We start from the raw sequence: 17,084 nt of genomic DNA, 5'->3' as shown, positions 1-17,084 counted from the left end.
GTTTTGAAAGTGAACATTAATTAGAAAAGCTATAACTTCCTAATTTTAGTAACAACTCTATTTACTAGCCTTTTACTTAAAAGTTTTTTTTCTTAAAGAAATTCTGACTGTGAAGATCTGGCTTGCCCCTGCCAGTCTGGTGCCCTCTCTGTGAGGGCTGCAAGGATCAAAGGTGGCACCAGCATTGCTGGGGGCCAGGCGAGGACCTATGACAATTCCAAAGAGTGAGCATCGCCAGGGGCTCTGTATTTGTCCTTTGTGTGGTTGTGAGCAGTTAAGACCAGACTTTGAGTACCTATTTTTTCAGCGTAAAAGAATCTGAATAATTAAAGTTTAGCTTTTTCTCAAACAGGGCAAAACCAACAAATATCTCCAAACACTAGAATTCTGTAACCAGGAAAATTATTCTTTAAAAATGAAGGATATAAAGTAATTCAGAACACACACACACAAAGTGAAGGATAGATACATATTTTTTTCAAACAAACAAAAACTGACAGAAACTGCCACCAGTAGACCTGCCCTGAGAAATGTTGTCTTCAGAGAAAAAGAAAATGATATGGGTCAGAAACTCAGATGTACATAAATAAAGTAACAGTGTCCATGTATATGTGTGTGTGAATAAATGAAGGTAATATAAAACAAAACAAACAAAATAAATAGCTGTTATAATACTAATTAAGTTTATCACTTTCCAAAATTTTTCCTTTGTGAAATTTTACTAAAATGGGACCATATCATACATAATTGCATTTTTAAAATATTTGCTTTATTGAAGTATAATTCCCATACCATAAAGTTCACCTTTTCAAGTATACAATTCAGTGATTTTTCCCCCTATTTCAAACTTTACTACAAAGCTATAGTAACCAAAACAGTGTGGTACTATTATGAAGATAGACAAAAAGATCAATGAAACAGAACTGAAAGTCTGTAAATACATTCACACTTCTATGGCCAGTTGATTTACAATAATTGTGCGAGGCACATGCAATGGAGAAAGAATAGTCTGTTCAACAAATGGAGCTAGGAAAACTGGATATCCACATGCAACTGAAAGAAATTAGATCCCTGCCTCCCAACATATTCAAAAATGTACATATGTATATACATTTATATATGTATTTGTTCACAGAATATGTATATATATTCACAGAGGGAGGGGATTTGATATTTTAGAAAAGTGATGGACAATAACAAGTATTGGAAAGGATATGAAGCATTTGAAACCTATGTGTAGGAATGCAAAATGGTGTAGTCACTGCAGAAAACACCTTAGCAGCAACTCATACTGTTAAACAGAAAATCAGAATATGACCCAAGAATTCCCTCCTGGGTAAGATGCCCAAAAGAATTGGAAACAGGGACTCAAATAGATACTTGTAAGCTAATATTCAGCACAATATTATTCACAATAGCTAAAAGGTGGAAACAACTCAAGGATCCTTTAACACATGAGTGGATAAACAATTTGGCATATCCAAAAAATGGAATATTATTCAGCCATAAAAAAGAAAAGGAAAGATATTCTGAGACATGCTACAACATGAATATATGAACGTAAATAATGAATTGGAGGGTTTCCAAGTTCAGAATGAAAAGTACAAACTTTAAGGTATTATGAAATAAATAACACAATTTACATATATAAAAATATTTAAGTACAACTTGCAAATGTAAATAAATTATCTAATTGATAGAAATACTTGAGAATAGAATACGTTTTCTAATTACTAAAGAATCATTTCCCTATTTAAAATGACAAGGAAATTTTAAATTAAGTAGAAACAGATGTCTGTAAAACTTGGATATATATCAGAATCAGTTGGAAACAAGGGAAAAATAGAGATGGTTGGGAGCTATATTTGGAAATACTGCAATAATAGGTCTGGGATTGGACTAACTAATATAATTTTTCAAAACATTACCCAGGATATTATGACTTTTTTTTCCTCCAAAACCAACGAAAGCAATCGGAAAAATGAGGAAAAAAATGAAAAGCACACCTTGCTTAAGTTAAGAGGATGTTGGAATTCTGCTCCATATATTAGTGTTTAAAATCGAACATGGGTGGGCTGGCAACGGTGGCTCGGTAGCAAAATTCTCACCTGCCATGCCAGAGACCTGGGTTCGATCTCCGGAGCCTGTCCATGCAAAAAAAAAAAAAAAATTGAACAATTTGAACATAGGTGTAAGAACAGTAAGAACTAAAAGGCAGAAGAAATCAGATATCAGTAACCTCCAACTTTTTGAAGAGGAGGGAAACATCCTGAGTTATATGAACAAAATTCCTTCCTAAAGAGAGTGGCAACACCCTTCTGTCTTTTTCTGGCATTGAAGGTGTTTAAGTGAGGACATGCTGGGTTCTCTGGTGCAAATTTCTGGATTTCCCTGGGTCTCCTGCTAAAAGCCATGATTAACTGTGCTGACAACACAGGAGCCAAAAATCTGTATATTATCTCTGTAAAGGAAATCATGGGATGGCTGAATAGGCTTCCTGCTGCTGCTGTGGGCAACATGGTGATCACAGCTAAGAGAGGCAAACCAGAACTCAGAAAGAAGGTACATCCAGCAGTAGTAATTCAACAATGAAAGCCATACTGGAGAAAAGATGGTGTATTCCTTTACTCTGAAGATAACTCAGGGCTCATAGTGAACAATAAAGGAGAGATGAAAGGTTCTCCCATCACTGGACCAGTTGAAAAGGAATGTGCAGACTTGTGGCCCAGGATTGCATCCAATGCTGGTAGCATTGCCTGATTCTCCAGTGCATTTGTAAAAAAAAATTAATAAAAATAAAAACATTAAAAAATAAAAAGTGGCAACAATTTTCATAAGCTGGAGTGGGATATACTTTGGACTTTGCACTTGAATTCTGGGATAGGAAAATTTCAACTCCTTCTCACCACAGTTCCTCTCCTTTCTCCAACAGGGAACCTACGTCTGATTTGGAGACCTGAGATCCAGTGGTTGCATTGTCAATAGCTCAGTTGACATCTGTCTTCCTCTAGGTTTTCACAGAGAATCATATCAACACCAGATGGACAAAGGTGCACGTGACCAAGTAGTCCAGACCCATGGAAGATTCCTTCACTGGTTTCACAGAAATGAAGCATCTGTCCTCCCTGTAGAGATGGTCCCAGGCCCTGGGATGAACAATATAGTGGTTTTTAACATATTCACAGAGTTGTGCAACCATGTGACAATTTAATTTGAGACTATTTTCGTCATCTCCCAAATGACTCCTGTACCCATAAGCGGTCACGTCTTATTCTCTCCTCCTCCCAGCCCTAGGCTATCACTTTCTGTTTCTATAGATTTGCCGACTCCGGACACCGCATATAAATGGAATTTTATAATATGCAATGTTTTGTAATTGTCTTCTTTCAGTTAGTATAATGTTTTCAAAGTTCATCCATGTTTCAGAACTCCATATCTTTAAGACTGAATAATTTTCCATTGTGTGACTAGAACACATTTTATTCATCCTTTCATCTGTTGATGGACATTTGGGTTGCTTCCACTTTTTGGCCATCATGAATAAACGCTACTGTGAATATTGGGATATGAGTTTCTGGATGGTCATGCATTTTCATTTCTTTTGGGTATGTACCCAGGTGTGGAAATTGCTGGGTCATGTGACAACTCTATGTTCAACTTTTTGAGGAGCTGTCAGACTGTTTCCCTGAGCAGTACTGTTTTTTCCCCTGTTTTTTTCCCCCCTCCACAGTGCATTATGACTGTCTTTCCTTGCCAATTAATAGAGATCAGCGTCACTAGTTCAAGCAAATGGAGAACATTTCCTTGGCCAGCCTTTCCAGGCTGCTTTAACTAATTCCCTGTTTTTGGATATTTAAGGATCCTATGAAACAGGCTTTGAGCATCTTCCTTGGGTCCCCAATAGATAAATGACACTTTGCCAGTTGTGCCCAGAACATCTTGTATTCACCTCTTTTAGTGCTTCCACACTGTATTAAATTTCCACCCAACCTGTCCTGTTCCCCTGCATGGTAAGTTTCTTGAGGAGATGGAACATGTCTTGAATTCATCCTTGTATCCATACACCTAGCAAAAAAAATAAAATATTTATTTATTACTAAATAAGTATTTAGTAAGTGTTTGAAGAATGCATGAATAAATGTAGGCTTTGAAGATTAGAGACTGGGACTTCGGGGAGATGGAATTTACACTAAGAACAGTCTGTCCAAAGATCCCTGCCTTAAAAGGTAGTGAGTTCCCTGACTCTTGGCCAGAACATTGTAAAGTTAATTAAGCAGAAGAAGGAGGAATGGACGAAATTTAAGAATACTTCCAAAACTAAGAGCCTAGAACTCGATGAAACGTAAGCCCAGAGAAAGTAAGAAATTTGTCCCAAATTGACCAGCTGAGCAGTGGGTTAAGAGCGGCTCTACAAATTTTCAAGCTTGTTCTGAGTGCCCCAGTCCCAAAGCACCTTGTTCCAAATGCCCCCTACTGCCTGTCTGTGGAAAGTTCACGTGCAGTAAGGGAGCCCAGCAAGGGAGAAACCCTTACATAACAAGTTGTTTTGCAAGTTGTGGCTGTTTGTAACAGGAGAGTTTGTCCCGGCTGCCCAAAGGTGAGGTTAAACTCAGGGTGAGTGAGACTCAGAGGACCCAATAGACTCCCAACCCGGGGAGTGCTCTGGACGTTAACTCCTGATTTGGCTGTCCGGCGGCCAGGGGGGAGCTGGGACTCCGGGGGCGGGACCAGCGCAGTCCCTGGGAGCCGCGCGCTGAGACCTCGGAGGTCGCGAAAGCTACTGTCCTTCCACGATGTGGCCGTTCGCTCTGGTCCTGGTCTCCCTCGCCTCTTTGGAGGCTCAGGGTGAGTCATTCTGAAGTACAGATACGGGGGTTGCGCAGGTGAAATTCCTTGTCTTGGGAGGAAATGTGCTGAGGTATGCACAGGGCAAAGGCGTCCTCCCGGCCCGCCAGCCCCAGCCCGCCGGGCATACCCGAGGCGACAGCTCCACGCGCGGGACCACAAAGCACTCACCCCATGCCCCATAAATGAGGACTTTTATTAGTCCAGATCTGGCCACATCGAGGGACGAGGCTTAGCAGAAAGTTAAAAGCATGTACTGTGGAGCCAGAGTGTAGGTTGGAATTCCAGCTCCCCCACTTAACAGCCGTGTGGCCACAGGGTACTTTTCTCAGTTTTCCCATCTCTAAAGTGGAGATGATGATAGCAGCTACCTCACTGGGGCTGTTGTAAGGAAGAAATGGGTTATTTTCTTCTAAAAGTGCTTGCAGCAGTGCCTTGTGCAGGACAAGTGGGGCAAGCAGACTGATAAAGAAACGGATGCAGCCTGGGCCCCCAGAATACATTTGTGCCATTTTACAGGTGGAAAAATTGAGTTTCAAAGAGGTTGCAGAAGGTGAGCTGGAAAATCCTGCCCTGGAATCTGTCTCTGATTACTGACTCCCAGCCAGTGCTCCAGACACTGACACCCACACCCCATTTAGACTTTTCCTTCTTTCTGGAACTAAGAGTTGGTAGATGGGGTGATGTGTGAAGGCTGGGACCGAGTGTGAGAGCAGAGGAGAAGGGCAGGTTTGGTGCAGAACATTCCTTATCATTGGTTACCCCCAATGATACCCAGCACTTCCATCCTACCATCATCTTTAGTAAGACCATTCTGGCAGCTTCCAGTGGCTCCACTTTCTCATCTATAAAAGGGACGTACTGAGGCCAGCCTAGCAGGGCTGTGTGAAGACTGACTTAAACAAGCTAGAGTTGCAATAACATAAGTGGTAGCTGCTATCACCTTTATGGTTTAGGACCTAACCCTTCTTCACCCTTGCCAATCTGGCTTCTATACATTTTCTCTCTTTTGAAGGTTATCATTGAGCTAATAAAAGCCACACCCGTGACTTCTTCTCTCACTCCACTCCCTGAAACTCTCTGAAGCACTCAGCACTTTTGACCTGCCCCTCCTCCTCTTTCACTCTTGGCTTCGTGATGCCACCCCACCACTGAGGTCTCCTCCCCACGTTCTGCTGTATCTTCTCACTCGGCTGTCGGCTGTCGGCTGTCGGCTGTCGCAGTCCCCTGTGTTTTGTCCTTAGAACTTTCTCTTCTTGCTCATGCTTGCCTCCTTAGTGAAATCACACACATGGTTGGGTTAAACATCACCTTAATGGGGACGGTTCTTCCCGGCCTCCTCACCTGCTTCCTTCTGGTCTGAATTGCCTCTTCCTGTGGCATCTTAACACCTGGATGTCTTACTGACATCTCAGCTGAGTTGGTCTAAAACAGAACCTGACATCACAAGCCAGCTCCTGGGTCCTTGCATTCCCCATCCATGGCTCCCGCATCTGGTCAGGTGCCAGGTTCTGTCAATACCTTCTTCAAAATTCCTCGTCTACAAAACTGTATTTCTTCATATTTTCCCTCTCTAGTTATATAAAAAAGAATCTGTGTTCAATGCAGAAAACTTGGAAAGCATGAAGAAAAAAGCCACCTTTCATGTCATGGCATTGACATTTTTGATATACAACCTTCCAAGGAAATTCATCTCAGTTTATTTGTGATAATTAACAGCAACATCCGAAGAAGACAACCTTAAATGTCCACAGCATGGGGTTGGCTAGTAATAGCATGAGACCTGGATTTTATTTTGTAACTTGCTTTTGCATATAGAGTTCCCCGTGTCATTGGGTATTTATAAGACCATATCTGGATTATTCTTTTGTCATGGGTCACATGCATTTTAAGGGAGATGATGGCATTTTGTCTGTGTCCAAAGGGAAACAACTGGGAGGGTGGGGAGACTAGAAATGAGGAATACTTAAACCAATCGAGGCTACTGAGGCTGGGAAAGAGAAACCTTGAGAGATGAGCCTGATCAGGTGTCTGAGTGGCTGCCTGCCACATGAAAGAAAGATCAGGTTAGTTCAGCACGGTCCCATGGCAGGTAGAACCACAACTTTAGGGAGACGCTTCAGGAACATGAATTTCAGTCCAGTAAGAGAGAATTGTCTACTCTGCAAGATGGGAATCTGACCCCCAGTCTCTATCTTCTCCTCAGAGCCAACAGGAAATTCATCATCAAGCTTCTTGGTTCACTCTCCCTTACTCCAGAACTGTTCCCTGCTGCTCAACGTGCCTCTAAAGCTTTAGCCTGGCATTCAAGGCCCTCCCTGACATGCACCTCTCATTCCAGGATTAGCGTTCATTCCCCATAGACTCCCCCTGTCCCAAGTGTACCACTCGCCCTTCTTCCAGCACGCTTTGCATCCCTCTTCTCGTCTTCAAACCTGGCCCTTTCTGCAAGTCCACTTCCAAATTCACCCCTTCTACAAAGCCCCCCATCTGAAAGCATCGCTCCGTCCTCTGACTTCTTTCTCCCTTACTGGGCCCTCTCCCAAACACTGACCGCTTTCTAACTAGCTTTAGAGTCACCTATGTAAGTGACTCAGTTTCCCTATGACTCTCAGAACTTCTGAAAATATGGCCTACCTCTTGTTCGTCCTCTCATCCAACATACAGCTCAGCACCGGGAGCATAATGGATGAATACTTCCAGAAGCTTCTAGAGAGGAAATTGAATACCTTGTTCTTTCCCAGCAATCTTCCTTCTTACACTATATTTTGCCATGGAGATACTTGTGTATCTCCAACCCTGATACACTCCTTAAAACATCTTTATGAGTTAGAAAGTAAAGTTATTCTCATCCCTATTTTATGCAATAAGAAACTGAGGCTTTGGTGACTTATAGAAAGAGGCAAACCCAGCTGGTATTGCAGGTCAAACCTTTCATCTCTGACGCATCCCCGTTTCCCCTCCATGTCCAGCAGGGCACCCGTCCTCACCGCCAGTGGTGAACACCATGCAAGGCAAAGTCCTGGGGAAGTTCTTCAGCTTAGAAGGATTTGCGCAACCTGTGGCCGTTTTCCTGGGAGTCCCTTTTGCCAAACCCCCTCTGGGACCCTTGAGGTTTACCCCACCACAGCCTGCAGAGCCCTGGGTCTTCGTGAAGAACGCCACTTCTTACCCTCCTTTGTAAGTTGAAAAGGGGTAGCTTTGGCATCTTTTAGGAAGAGTTTTGTCTCAAAGTGATGCAAGAGGAAGCATGGGGCCAGAGGTCATGATCCTATTTATTTTCCTATCTTGTCATGATTGGGGGGTGAGGGGTGGGGGTGGGGTGAGGTGAGGGTGCATTGACCGGGATTCTCTACTCCCAGCTGACTCTTCATGAGTGGGGTAGTGGCCACCCTGGCCAAGCTGGGCAAAAAAGTTATAATAAAATGAAAACAAAAAACACATCTTACCCTCCTGGCCTCACAGCCAACCTCAGGGGCCTCAGACAGTCACCTGCATCCATGCAGGCTTTGTCTGTCTCTTCTAGGGGTATGCCAGGGTCACCCTCTTTCTTCCTCTTTTTTTTTCCATATTTATTTATATAATTATTTATTAAACTTTTTTATCATATAGCATAACATATATACAAAGCAAAGAAATAAAAAAACAGTATTTTTCAAAGCATTCTTCAGTAAGTGGTTACAGGACAGATCCCAGAGTTTGCCATGGGCTACCATACCATCCTCTTATATTTTTCCTTCTAGCTGTTCCAGAATATAAGAGGTTAGAGGGCTTAAATATTTTTTTATCATCACAGTCAACTTTTTTTTCCTTCTTTTTTTTGTGAACAATAACATATATACAAAAAAGCTATAAATTTCAAAGCACAACACCACAATTAGTTGTAGAACACATTTCTGAGGTTGACATGGGTTACAATTTCACAATTTTAGGTTTTTACTTTTAGCTGCTCTGAAATACTGGAGACTAAAAGAGATATCAATTTAATGATTCAGCATTGATATTTATTTGTTAAGTCCTGTCTTCTATGTATAATTCCACCATCACCTTCGATCTTTCAGTATCTCTCTTTGGGGTCATTTGGGCTATGGCAATTCTAAATTTTTTATACTGGAAGGGTCTGTCACTAATATGGGGTAGAGAGATGGAACTATCTGATGTTCTGGAGAGGCTGGGCTAAGTTTTAGGACTTATCTGGACCAGGAACCCATCTGGAGGTTGTAGGTTTCTGGAAAGTTACTCTAGTGTCTGGAACCCTTGTGGAATCTTATATATTGCCCTAGGTGTTCTTTAGGATTGGCTGGAATGGTCCTGGTTGGGGGTTGGCAGGTTATGATAGGTAGCAAGGTCTACCTGAAGCTTGCATAAGAGCAACCTCCAGAGTAGCCTCTCGACTCTATTTGAGCTCTCCCTGCCACTGATACTTTATCAGTTACACTTCTTTTCCCCTATTTGGTCAGGATGTAATTCTTGATCCCATGGTGTCAGGTCTGTATTCATCCCTGGGAGTCATCTCCCATGTCACCAGGGAGACTTTCATCCCTGGATGTCATGTCCCACGTCGGGGGGATGCTAGCCAAGTTTTGTTTGCCCTTCTTCTTTAAACAAGATAACCAAAGATGCAGACAGTATTCAGTAAAATAAAGTAGATGAAACAAATTTCTAAAAGACTATGATGTCATTCATGCTTGCCTTGGATGCTTGCTGAAATATATCATTCAGTAAAAACATACAGTAAAAAAATATGTCCAATCATGAGCTTTTTAAACTATGATAATGATGTACCTTATTTGCTTCCATGCATGCAAGTCTAACATTGCAGTTCATTTTTAAAAAATAAACAGAATTAAGACTTCTAAGAGCATTTTATAATAAAGTAGTTCCCATTCTTTTCTTTATGGATAGATCAAGCCCCTCCAAAATACAAATTCCTATATACAGTGAGCACTTTACCTAAAATGAACACTGAAGTAAATTAAGTACATGGATAACCTTAGAATAAGCTGACTTTATATATTCAGTTAGGAGGGCAACAAACCATAGTGCCAAATGGGAAAGGTGTATTTTTCCGTTTCAAAAACTAAGTTAACTTTCTATTATTAATTTCAAATAAATTTCAAAAAGTAAGTTAACTTTCTATAATTAAATGCAGAAAATATACTGATTTGCTAAAATAAATAAGATGTGATGTGTTAACACTTCACTATACAGAATACGTACCAGACTTTATAAATAGTGAATGGATCTTGAGAATAGTTTACTATAGTAAACACTGGCTAAACAGAAGTGTATATTGTGGAGCACTGTAGGTGGTCTATGTTTTGCCACATACTTTTTACTACCTAGAGATAGATAGCACGTGTGTACCAAATCCGGCATTCATTTTTCAGTTGCTGCTGGTATCATCTGTTTTAAGAAATGTGTACCGTATGAAAAACATGAAAATGCTCATGAATGAAGAAATAGTTTAGGAAAAAAAATAGATATTTTCATGCAATTATGTACAGTGTCACTGTGTAAAATTCAAGGCAAGATTTCTGTTTCCTGTAAAACAGATCATTGTTCTATGAGAGAAGGTTTTTACTTTGTGCATTTCTTTTGTCTCTGCCTGCACTGCATTATTCTGTTCAATTGTTAAAATTAACAAACAACCTGCCAGTCAAAGTGAAAACTATCTCGCATGTAGAAAATAAGTCTGGATTTTAAAAATCAAAAATGAATGAAATCGGGTGGGCCACGGTGGCTCAGAGGTAAGAATGCTTGCCTGCCATGCCAGAGGACCCGGGTTTGATTCCTGGTGCCTGCCCATGTAAAAAAAAAAGAAAAAAAAAATGAATGAACTCCTTACTAAAATGACACCATCGGATTCAAGTAAAACCAAAATGGCTTAAAAAGTCAAAACATTTCTTGAAGAATATGAAGAGAAATGACTGCTGAGTGTTTTTACTTCTTATTTATTTATTTTTTTTTCACATGGGCAGGCACCAGGAATCAAACCCGGGTCTTCTGGCATCACAGGCAAGCAGGCAAGCATTCCTGCCTGCTGAGCCACCGTGGCCTGCCCTGCTGAGTGTTTTTAGTTCAGATGTTGCAGATTGCTGCTGCATGTTGTATGAGGAGTTTGAGGGGAAGATTTCCTAGCAGAAGGTGTGCATGTGGCCCCTATTGACTTCGGTGGTGACTCAGCTGCACTGTGAAACTGTGGGGTGCCTATGGATTCAGGGTGCTTGTTAAAGAGGAGCTCCCCATTGCTGTTTGGAAATCCTTCCTCAGTTTCCCTCTCTGCAAGTGTCTTGTCCTCTACTGGCTCAGTTTCTAGCATTTCGGCATCTTCTTTCCTGCTAAAGAACCTGTCCCAGTAACTGGCGTGTTTTCCTTGTCAATGTGTTCATCCTTCCTTACCTCGCAACAACACTTACTTGTGAGAAAAGATCCCACCCCGTCACTCACAAACTGACCATCCCAAGAGGACTGATAGAAGGCTTCTCATTGAGTCGAATTCACCATTCCTTTTCCCTCTTTTTCTTGGCTTACTGACTTGGATTTCAAATGTTTCGATTCTAGCTGGGGCACTGAGCTATTCAAGTCATTTCCTTTACCAACAACATCAGTAGGCTCATGTTGTGAACTAAGGTGAATAGTTCTTACAATAAAGGAATCAAAGTCAAATCCCTGATTCTTTTCCCTTCCTTTTTCAGCCAGTTGCCGTGATGCTTCCTTTAGAGCCATCTGGGCTTTAACCAATCCATTCCTTTCACATTTTGACTTACCTTTCTTCAGATTTTTCTTTGCTTTTGCTCTTTCCAATTGGAAAGATCTATAATGAGCTTGGGTTCGTAATAACGATAATTTCATTCTCTCTCCAAATAAAGTTATCTAAATATGATGACCTCATTTGGTAGTTACAAGTGTGGCTATATTCCAGATAACAGTTTTGTTTCCATGATGACCTTGGTACTGCCAAAACAAGGCTCAGGAGAGTAATTGGTATCAAAAGCAGGATCCTCCAGATTCTTTTCACAATCTCCACCCAAATATTTTCGAGGATCAACTTGTGCTTACTTCACTGGTGACATCAACAGAACTCTTGGGTCAAGCTGAACTTCCTCAATTGTGTATAGGCCAATCATGCTTGGAAAATTGACAATCATGGTACCTCTTCCAACTACAACTGTGACTGTGAGTTCCATCCATAAGCACAAGATCATCAACTTGATCTCCCATATGAAAAGCATGACTTGAAATTGGCTCATCTGTTGGAAAAGAATATTGTGGGAAACAGATCTTTTGGCCTTCAGGCTAAACCTTGAAACGGTGACCCAGAACCCTGGGTCACGTAGCTCTTGCAAAACACCTCAAGTGGCTCGTCTCCTACAAGGAAGCTTTGAAGGATAAAAGGGCTGGGGGCCGGAATGTGAAATCTTTGAAGAGATTTCACAGATAAACAACTTAGCTTAAAAGGTTTTTCAGGGTGGGCCGCGGTGGCTCAGCGGGCAAAGCGCTTGCCTGCCATGCCGGAGGACCTCGGTTCGATTCCCGGCCCCAGCCCATGTAAAAACCAAAGAAATAAACAAAATATAATAAAACAAGACAATGTTTAAAGATGTTTCCCTTTCTTCCTTCCTTCCTTCTCTCTGTCTTTCCTTCCCTTCCTCCCTCTCTCTTTAAAAAAAAAAAAAAAGGTTTTTCATTTTCTTGTATTTTATATATTGGCATAATTGTAATGAACATTAATGATTAGCTTGATGTTACTTCCTCCTGCCTTTTGAAGTAACCACTAATAAATAGCTGGAGCAAAACTAGCAAAGGGCTCTTGGCTCTAGAAGTTCAAGAGTCTCTTGCTGCCATTTTCAGAAATCTGTGTCTGTCTTAATTCTCGCGTCACCCTGTCAGCAACAGAATATATGCCCATGTAAGGATGAAAGAGTGCTTTTTCTGCTGTCAACCAATCCATGGGGCTAAATGCCAGAATCTGTTCTAAGAAACCCAGTGCTTCTTGACTAATTCCTGGGAGCAGCTGAGTTAAAGGTTTGTGTGCCTCAGTCACGTAATTTCTGATGTAAGCTGGAATAACGCTGAGAAGCTCCTGACGATCTTCCTCAGTACAGCTGGAATAGACTCTAGAATCAGCTGCATCTGTTCAAGTTCATGTGCCCCTGCAAAGAGGATTTTGGCAACCAGCATTTCAGCAAAGATGCAGCCCTCAGCCCACCTGTCAATGGCTTCGGTATAATTATTAGGAGAAAGTAAAAGACGTGGAAATCTGTACGAATTAGTAACCAATCCTTCAGAAAGATGACCTTTATGGGGATCCATGATCCATGCCAGACCAAAGTCACCTATCTTCAGCACCAAGTCTTCAGCATTAATGAAAAGATTAGCTGGTGTGAGATCTCTGGGCAGCACATTTGCAGAGTGAATATATTTGAGCCCATGAGGCAGCTGATACTTGAAGTCTGGCATGCTCCTCCAGCAAAGACCCCTGCTCCAGCACATTAGCCAAATCCATCTCCATGCGCTCCTGGACAATGTAAACACTGTTCAGTTCAGCAAGAGAGCCCACATGTCTGTCAATTGGCTTCCACTGGGACCAAGAATTTCAAACACTTTCACAAAGTTATCATGGTCATGTCTTCTTATAATTTTGATTTCACATGGAGCATGTTTGACACTCTGAGGATCAATAAGGACAGTTTTTTTGATGGTTTCTTTTTTGTCACAGTCATCGTCTACAGCAGAAAAAAGCCATTGCCTCCATAACGCAGTGGTTTTAAGTCCATATACCTAGAGTCCAGATCAAAACCATGAGTGTTCGTGAGACTTTCACATTTCTCTGCCATTTTGAAACCCTTACTATTGCCTCTTGTTTTTGAATTGTTGAGCTTATGCAAACAAGGAAGAAAACTGGCACCAAAAGGAAAGATCTTTCAAAAAGGATTGAGAAAAATAACCTTGCTTCCACAGCAAGATGGCTTCTTCATGCTCATTGCATATCCCAACCAGGCTGTTGGGGTCCCCCTAGATTTAAAGCTCAAAATTCTTTACTCATATTGAGAGTTAAAAAGATTGCAGTACTTATGGTTCAAGAAAGGGGCAGCAACTCTGCAGACACTTAAAGAAAACCCTCAAGAAACTCAAACAGAATGAAATGACATACTATGCATTCAGATTTACTTGTGCTAAACGATCTAACATTTAACAAAAATGTGAATAAATATGCACACAACAGGCTTCTCTGAACCTTCTCCTCACTGTGCAGATGCATCAGTGTTGGACTCACTCTGAGCAGCATTGTTCTCAGGTGCTGGTAAGACTATTTCCCTTTTGCTTCTTTTCTTCCTTTGTTGCTATATATTTCAACAGGAAGCTCTGGCAGCTGTTGGGCAAGCAGGTCTTTTGTGGGTGGTCAGTAGCTTCAGCTCACCACAGTCACAATCAAAGCTACCATCCAGCTTACTCCGATACAATGAGACCTCTCTGACTCATGGAGAGAATGTGGGGCCCATGGACAGCCCCCAGGGTCGACTCAGATCTCTGGCTGAGCTGGCGGCAGCAGCGTCTCCCAAGCTCTCGCTCTGCCTCAGTTGCCACCATGGAACCCCAATGATCTTTCCTTTTTTTTTTTGAAAAATAATATTATTGTTTTTATTTCCTGCTTACAAAAGTAATGCATATTCATTACAGAAATCTTAAAAAATACAGAGAGGTTAATGTAAGAAAACTAAAATCATATACAATTCCACCACCCAGAGAGAATTGCTATCAATATTTTAGAATTTGCTTTTCCAGGCTTTTTCTGTTGCACACTTTCTTCCTTAAAAATACAGACACTTGGGCTGCCTGTTCTACTCACAAATATATCACGAACATCCTTCTGTGTCACTTAATATCACAGTCTGCCTTACTGGGTGCTTGAACCATAATTGGTTTATCCAGTTTCTTGTTTGGGGGCAGTACATTGTTTTTTATGCTTTTGATAATATAAATAGCACGGTGATGAACATCCTGTAGCTAATTCTTCATGCACACAGTATTTCTTAAGGACAAGTTCTAAGGAATAACATTTCAGAGTCAAAGAAGATGCACCTTTTCTTTACTTTCCCCTTTAGATGTGGTCCAACTGTGCTCTATTAATACATGAAAAATCCATTCACCATACCCCTGCTAGAGCTCAGGGTTAGTTAAGTAAAATGTTTTGGTTCTTATGTGAAATAATTATAATTATTGTATATTTATAATTTTGCTACTTATTCTGCATTTATCTGAGTACTAGTGAAGTTGAATTCTCTCCCCCTTTTTTGACATTAGAATTTCTCCTTTCATGAATATCATGCCCAACGCTCTTGGTGATATGGGGAAAGATGTCCCAGGATGGAAATTGGGAAGTCATCTTTGCTGGTCTAGATTCTGCTGCTTATCAATGGTGTAATTCTGGAACTTCAGTGCCTCAGTTTCCTTCTCGACATACAGTGACACCTGCCTTCTAGATGTTTGGACATGTTGAGCTCTGCCTATAAATCACTTAGAGATAGAAGCACTGTGTAGTGTGGATCTTCCTGGCTGTGTGGCCTTAGGCATGTTCTCTAACTTCTCTGTTCCTCAGTTTCCTCATCCATTCAATGGATATTATTATAGAACCTGTGCTTTGGGGCTGATATGAGAATTGAGTGAGTTGATGCATGAGGATTACTTTAAAAAGTGTCTGGCACATTGAGAGGGCTCAATATTCATTCACAATTATAATTATGCTCTACGTTGGATCATATCTCATTATGACCACTGACAGCGCTTGCCTGGGGTGAGTTGATGGTAGAATCTTAGCATGTCAGGGCTTCAGGATTCTTATAGCACTCGCATATGGTGGATTGAGGTCACAGCAGGGATTCATCCAATGTTACCCAAGAATGCAGTTCACCAGGGGTCACCTCTAAACTATCTTACTCTGACCTGTCACAGGCCCCAAGTGCCCACCACTTGAGTGACTTCTCATGGTTTATGGAAGAAGGCCACCTGCAGCTCATGGTACAGAGGCCAGCAGAGAGCTGAGCTGTGTCCAGAGTGTGCAGGAAATGGCCAGCTCCCAGGATGGATTGGGGGTAGGCAGCCCTCCTCTCCTGCCCCACCTCCTTGGACACAGGACATCCCAGAGGCTGGGGAAGGGAAGATATATCTCCTGGGCTGCCTTAGTGAGTCCCAGCCACCCCTCACTCTTCTCTGGAGTCCTCACGGAGCCCCAACCACACCCATTCCAAAGCCTTGGAGTCTGGTAATAAGTCTTCCGTTTATAGGCTTAAACTTGCCTGGCCCAGGTTGGCTGCACTCCAGAAAGCACCTTCCAGTTTAGACCCAGTTGAACTCTTCAACTCTTCTTTCCCTCTTCCCTCCCAGGTGCTCCCAAGATGCCGTGGCTGGGCAGGTGCTCTCGGAACTCTTTTCCAACAATAAGGAGAACGTTCCCCTCAGGTTTTCTGAAGACTGCCTTTACCTAAATATTTACACTCCTGCTGACTTGACGAAGAAAAGCAGGCTGCCTGTAAGCAGTGGGAACTAGGGGTGTCAACTGGTGAGACTCAGTTTTCTGGTGGAGATAGGGAGGGGGTGAAGGTAGCTTGGGTAAGGGCATGGCAGGGGGTGAGCCTTGTGGGTCAAGTGCCCCAGGGCTTTCTTTTCCCACCATGGGCAGACTGCATGACCATGGGAAATGCAACAAATTCTTCATGCCTCGGTTTCCCCTCAGTGGCATATGGACGGGGGATTCGGCTACTTATGTAATGTACGTTGGAATTTTTCCAAGTTCTTTTATGCTGATAGGAGGAGAAGAATGATCACTCTTAGTTGCTGGATTAGGAATCTGATACCAGAGCAGCTAAAACATAATTGCAAACACAATTAGAGCTGTAAGAAATCTTTGAGATAAGGGAACACTCCGAGAGTTCCTTTACAGAGAAAGAAGCTAAGTCCCGAAGAGGAGAAGGGAAGCTATACAGGAGGAGAAAACAGGTCTGATTTTCAAGCCAGTGCTCTTTGACCCCAGCTAGGAAACTGAGTCCATGTGCACGGAGATGGCCTGGGACTGTGCCCAGTGTTGCATAAGGGGCAGGGCCCCAGGTGTGGGAGAACCTGGGGCAACATAGGATGCACTTTCTTCTACCTTTGGCCTTCCGTCCAGGGTTTTATTGGAGCCAATGTCCCTCCCAATTTTTCTCTGGCACAGGCTGATGCCTGGGTGAGTTAGCATT

At 42.0% G+C, this 17,084-nt stretch overlaps 1 protein-coding gene and 2 pseudogenes across 3 annotated transcripts in view; 2 read left to right on the top strand and 1 right to left on the bottom strand.

Annotated features, from left to right (window-relative positions):
- Window positions 1-2,066: 2,066 nt before the first annotated feature.
- Window positions 2,067-2,760, top strand: LOC143658430 (large ribosomal subunit protein uL14 pseudogene; annotated as a pseudogene).
- A 1,813-nt stretch (window positions 2,761-4,573) lies between these two features.
- CES1 (carboxylesterase 1) overlaps window positions 4,574-17,084 on the top strand; it is a 32,632-nt gene continuing 20,121 nt past the window's right edge. The window contains exons 1-3 of one of the 3 annotated variants that reach the window (XM_077132480.1): window positions 4,574-4,597; window positions 7,821-8,025; window positions 16,234-16,378. In XM_077132480.1, the coding sequence (XP_076988595.1) occupies window positions 7,853-8,025; window positions 16,234-16,378 (318 nt within the window). In that variant the 5' untranslated portion in view covers window positions 4,574-4,597; window positions 7,821-7,852. The other 2 variants (XM_077132479.1, XM_077132478.1) reach the window with 2 other exon arrangements.
- On the bottom strand, window positions 10,922-13,685 carry LOC143659470 (mitogen-activated protein kinase 6-like; annotated as a pseudogene).

Source organism: Tamandua tetradactyla, chromosome 16, assembly GCF_023851605.1.
Source record: "Tamandua tetradactyla isolate mTamTet1 chromosome 16, mTamTet1.pri, whole genome shotgun sequence".
NCBI classification, from domain to species: domain Eukaryota; kingdom Metazoa; phylum Chordata; class Mammalia; order Pilosa; family Myrmecophagidae; genus Tamandua; species Tamandua tetradactyla.
The sequence above is the reverse complement of the archived record's forward strand: the minus strand, read 5'-3'. Positions and strand labels throughout refer to the sequence as shown.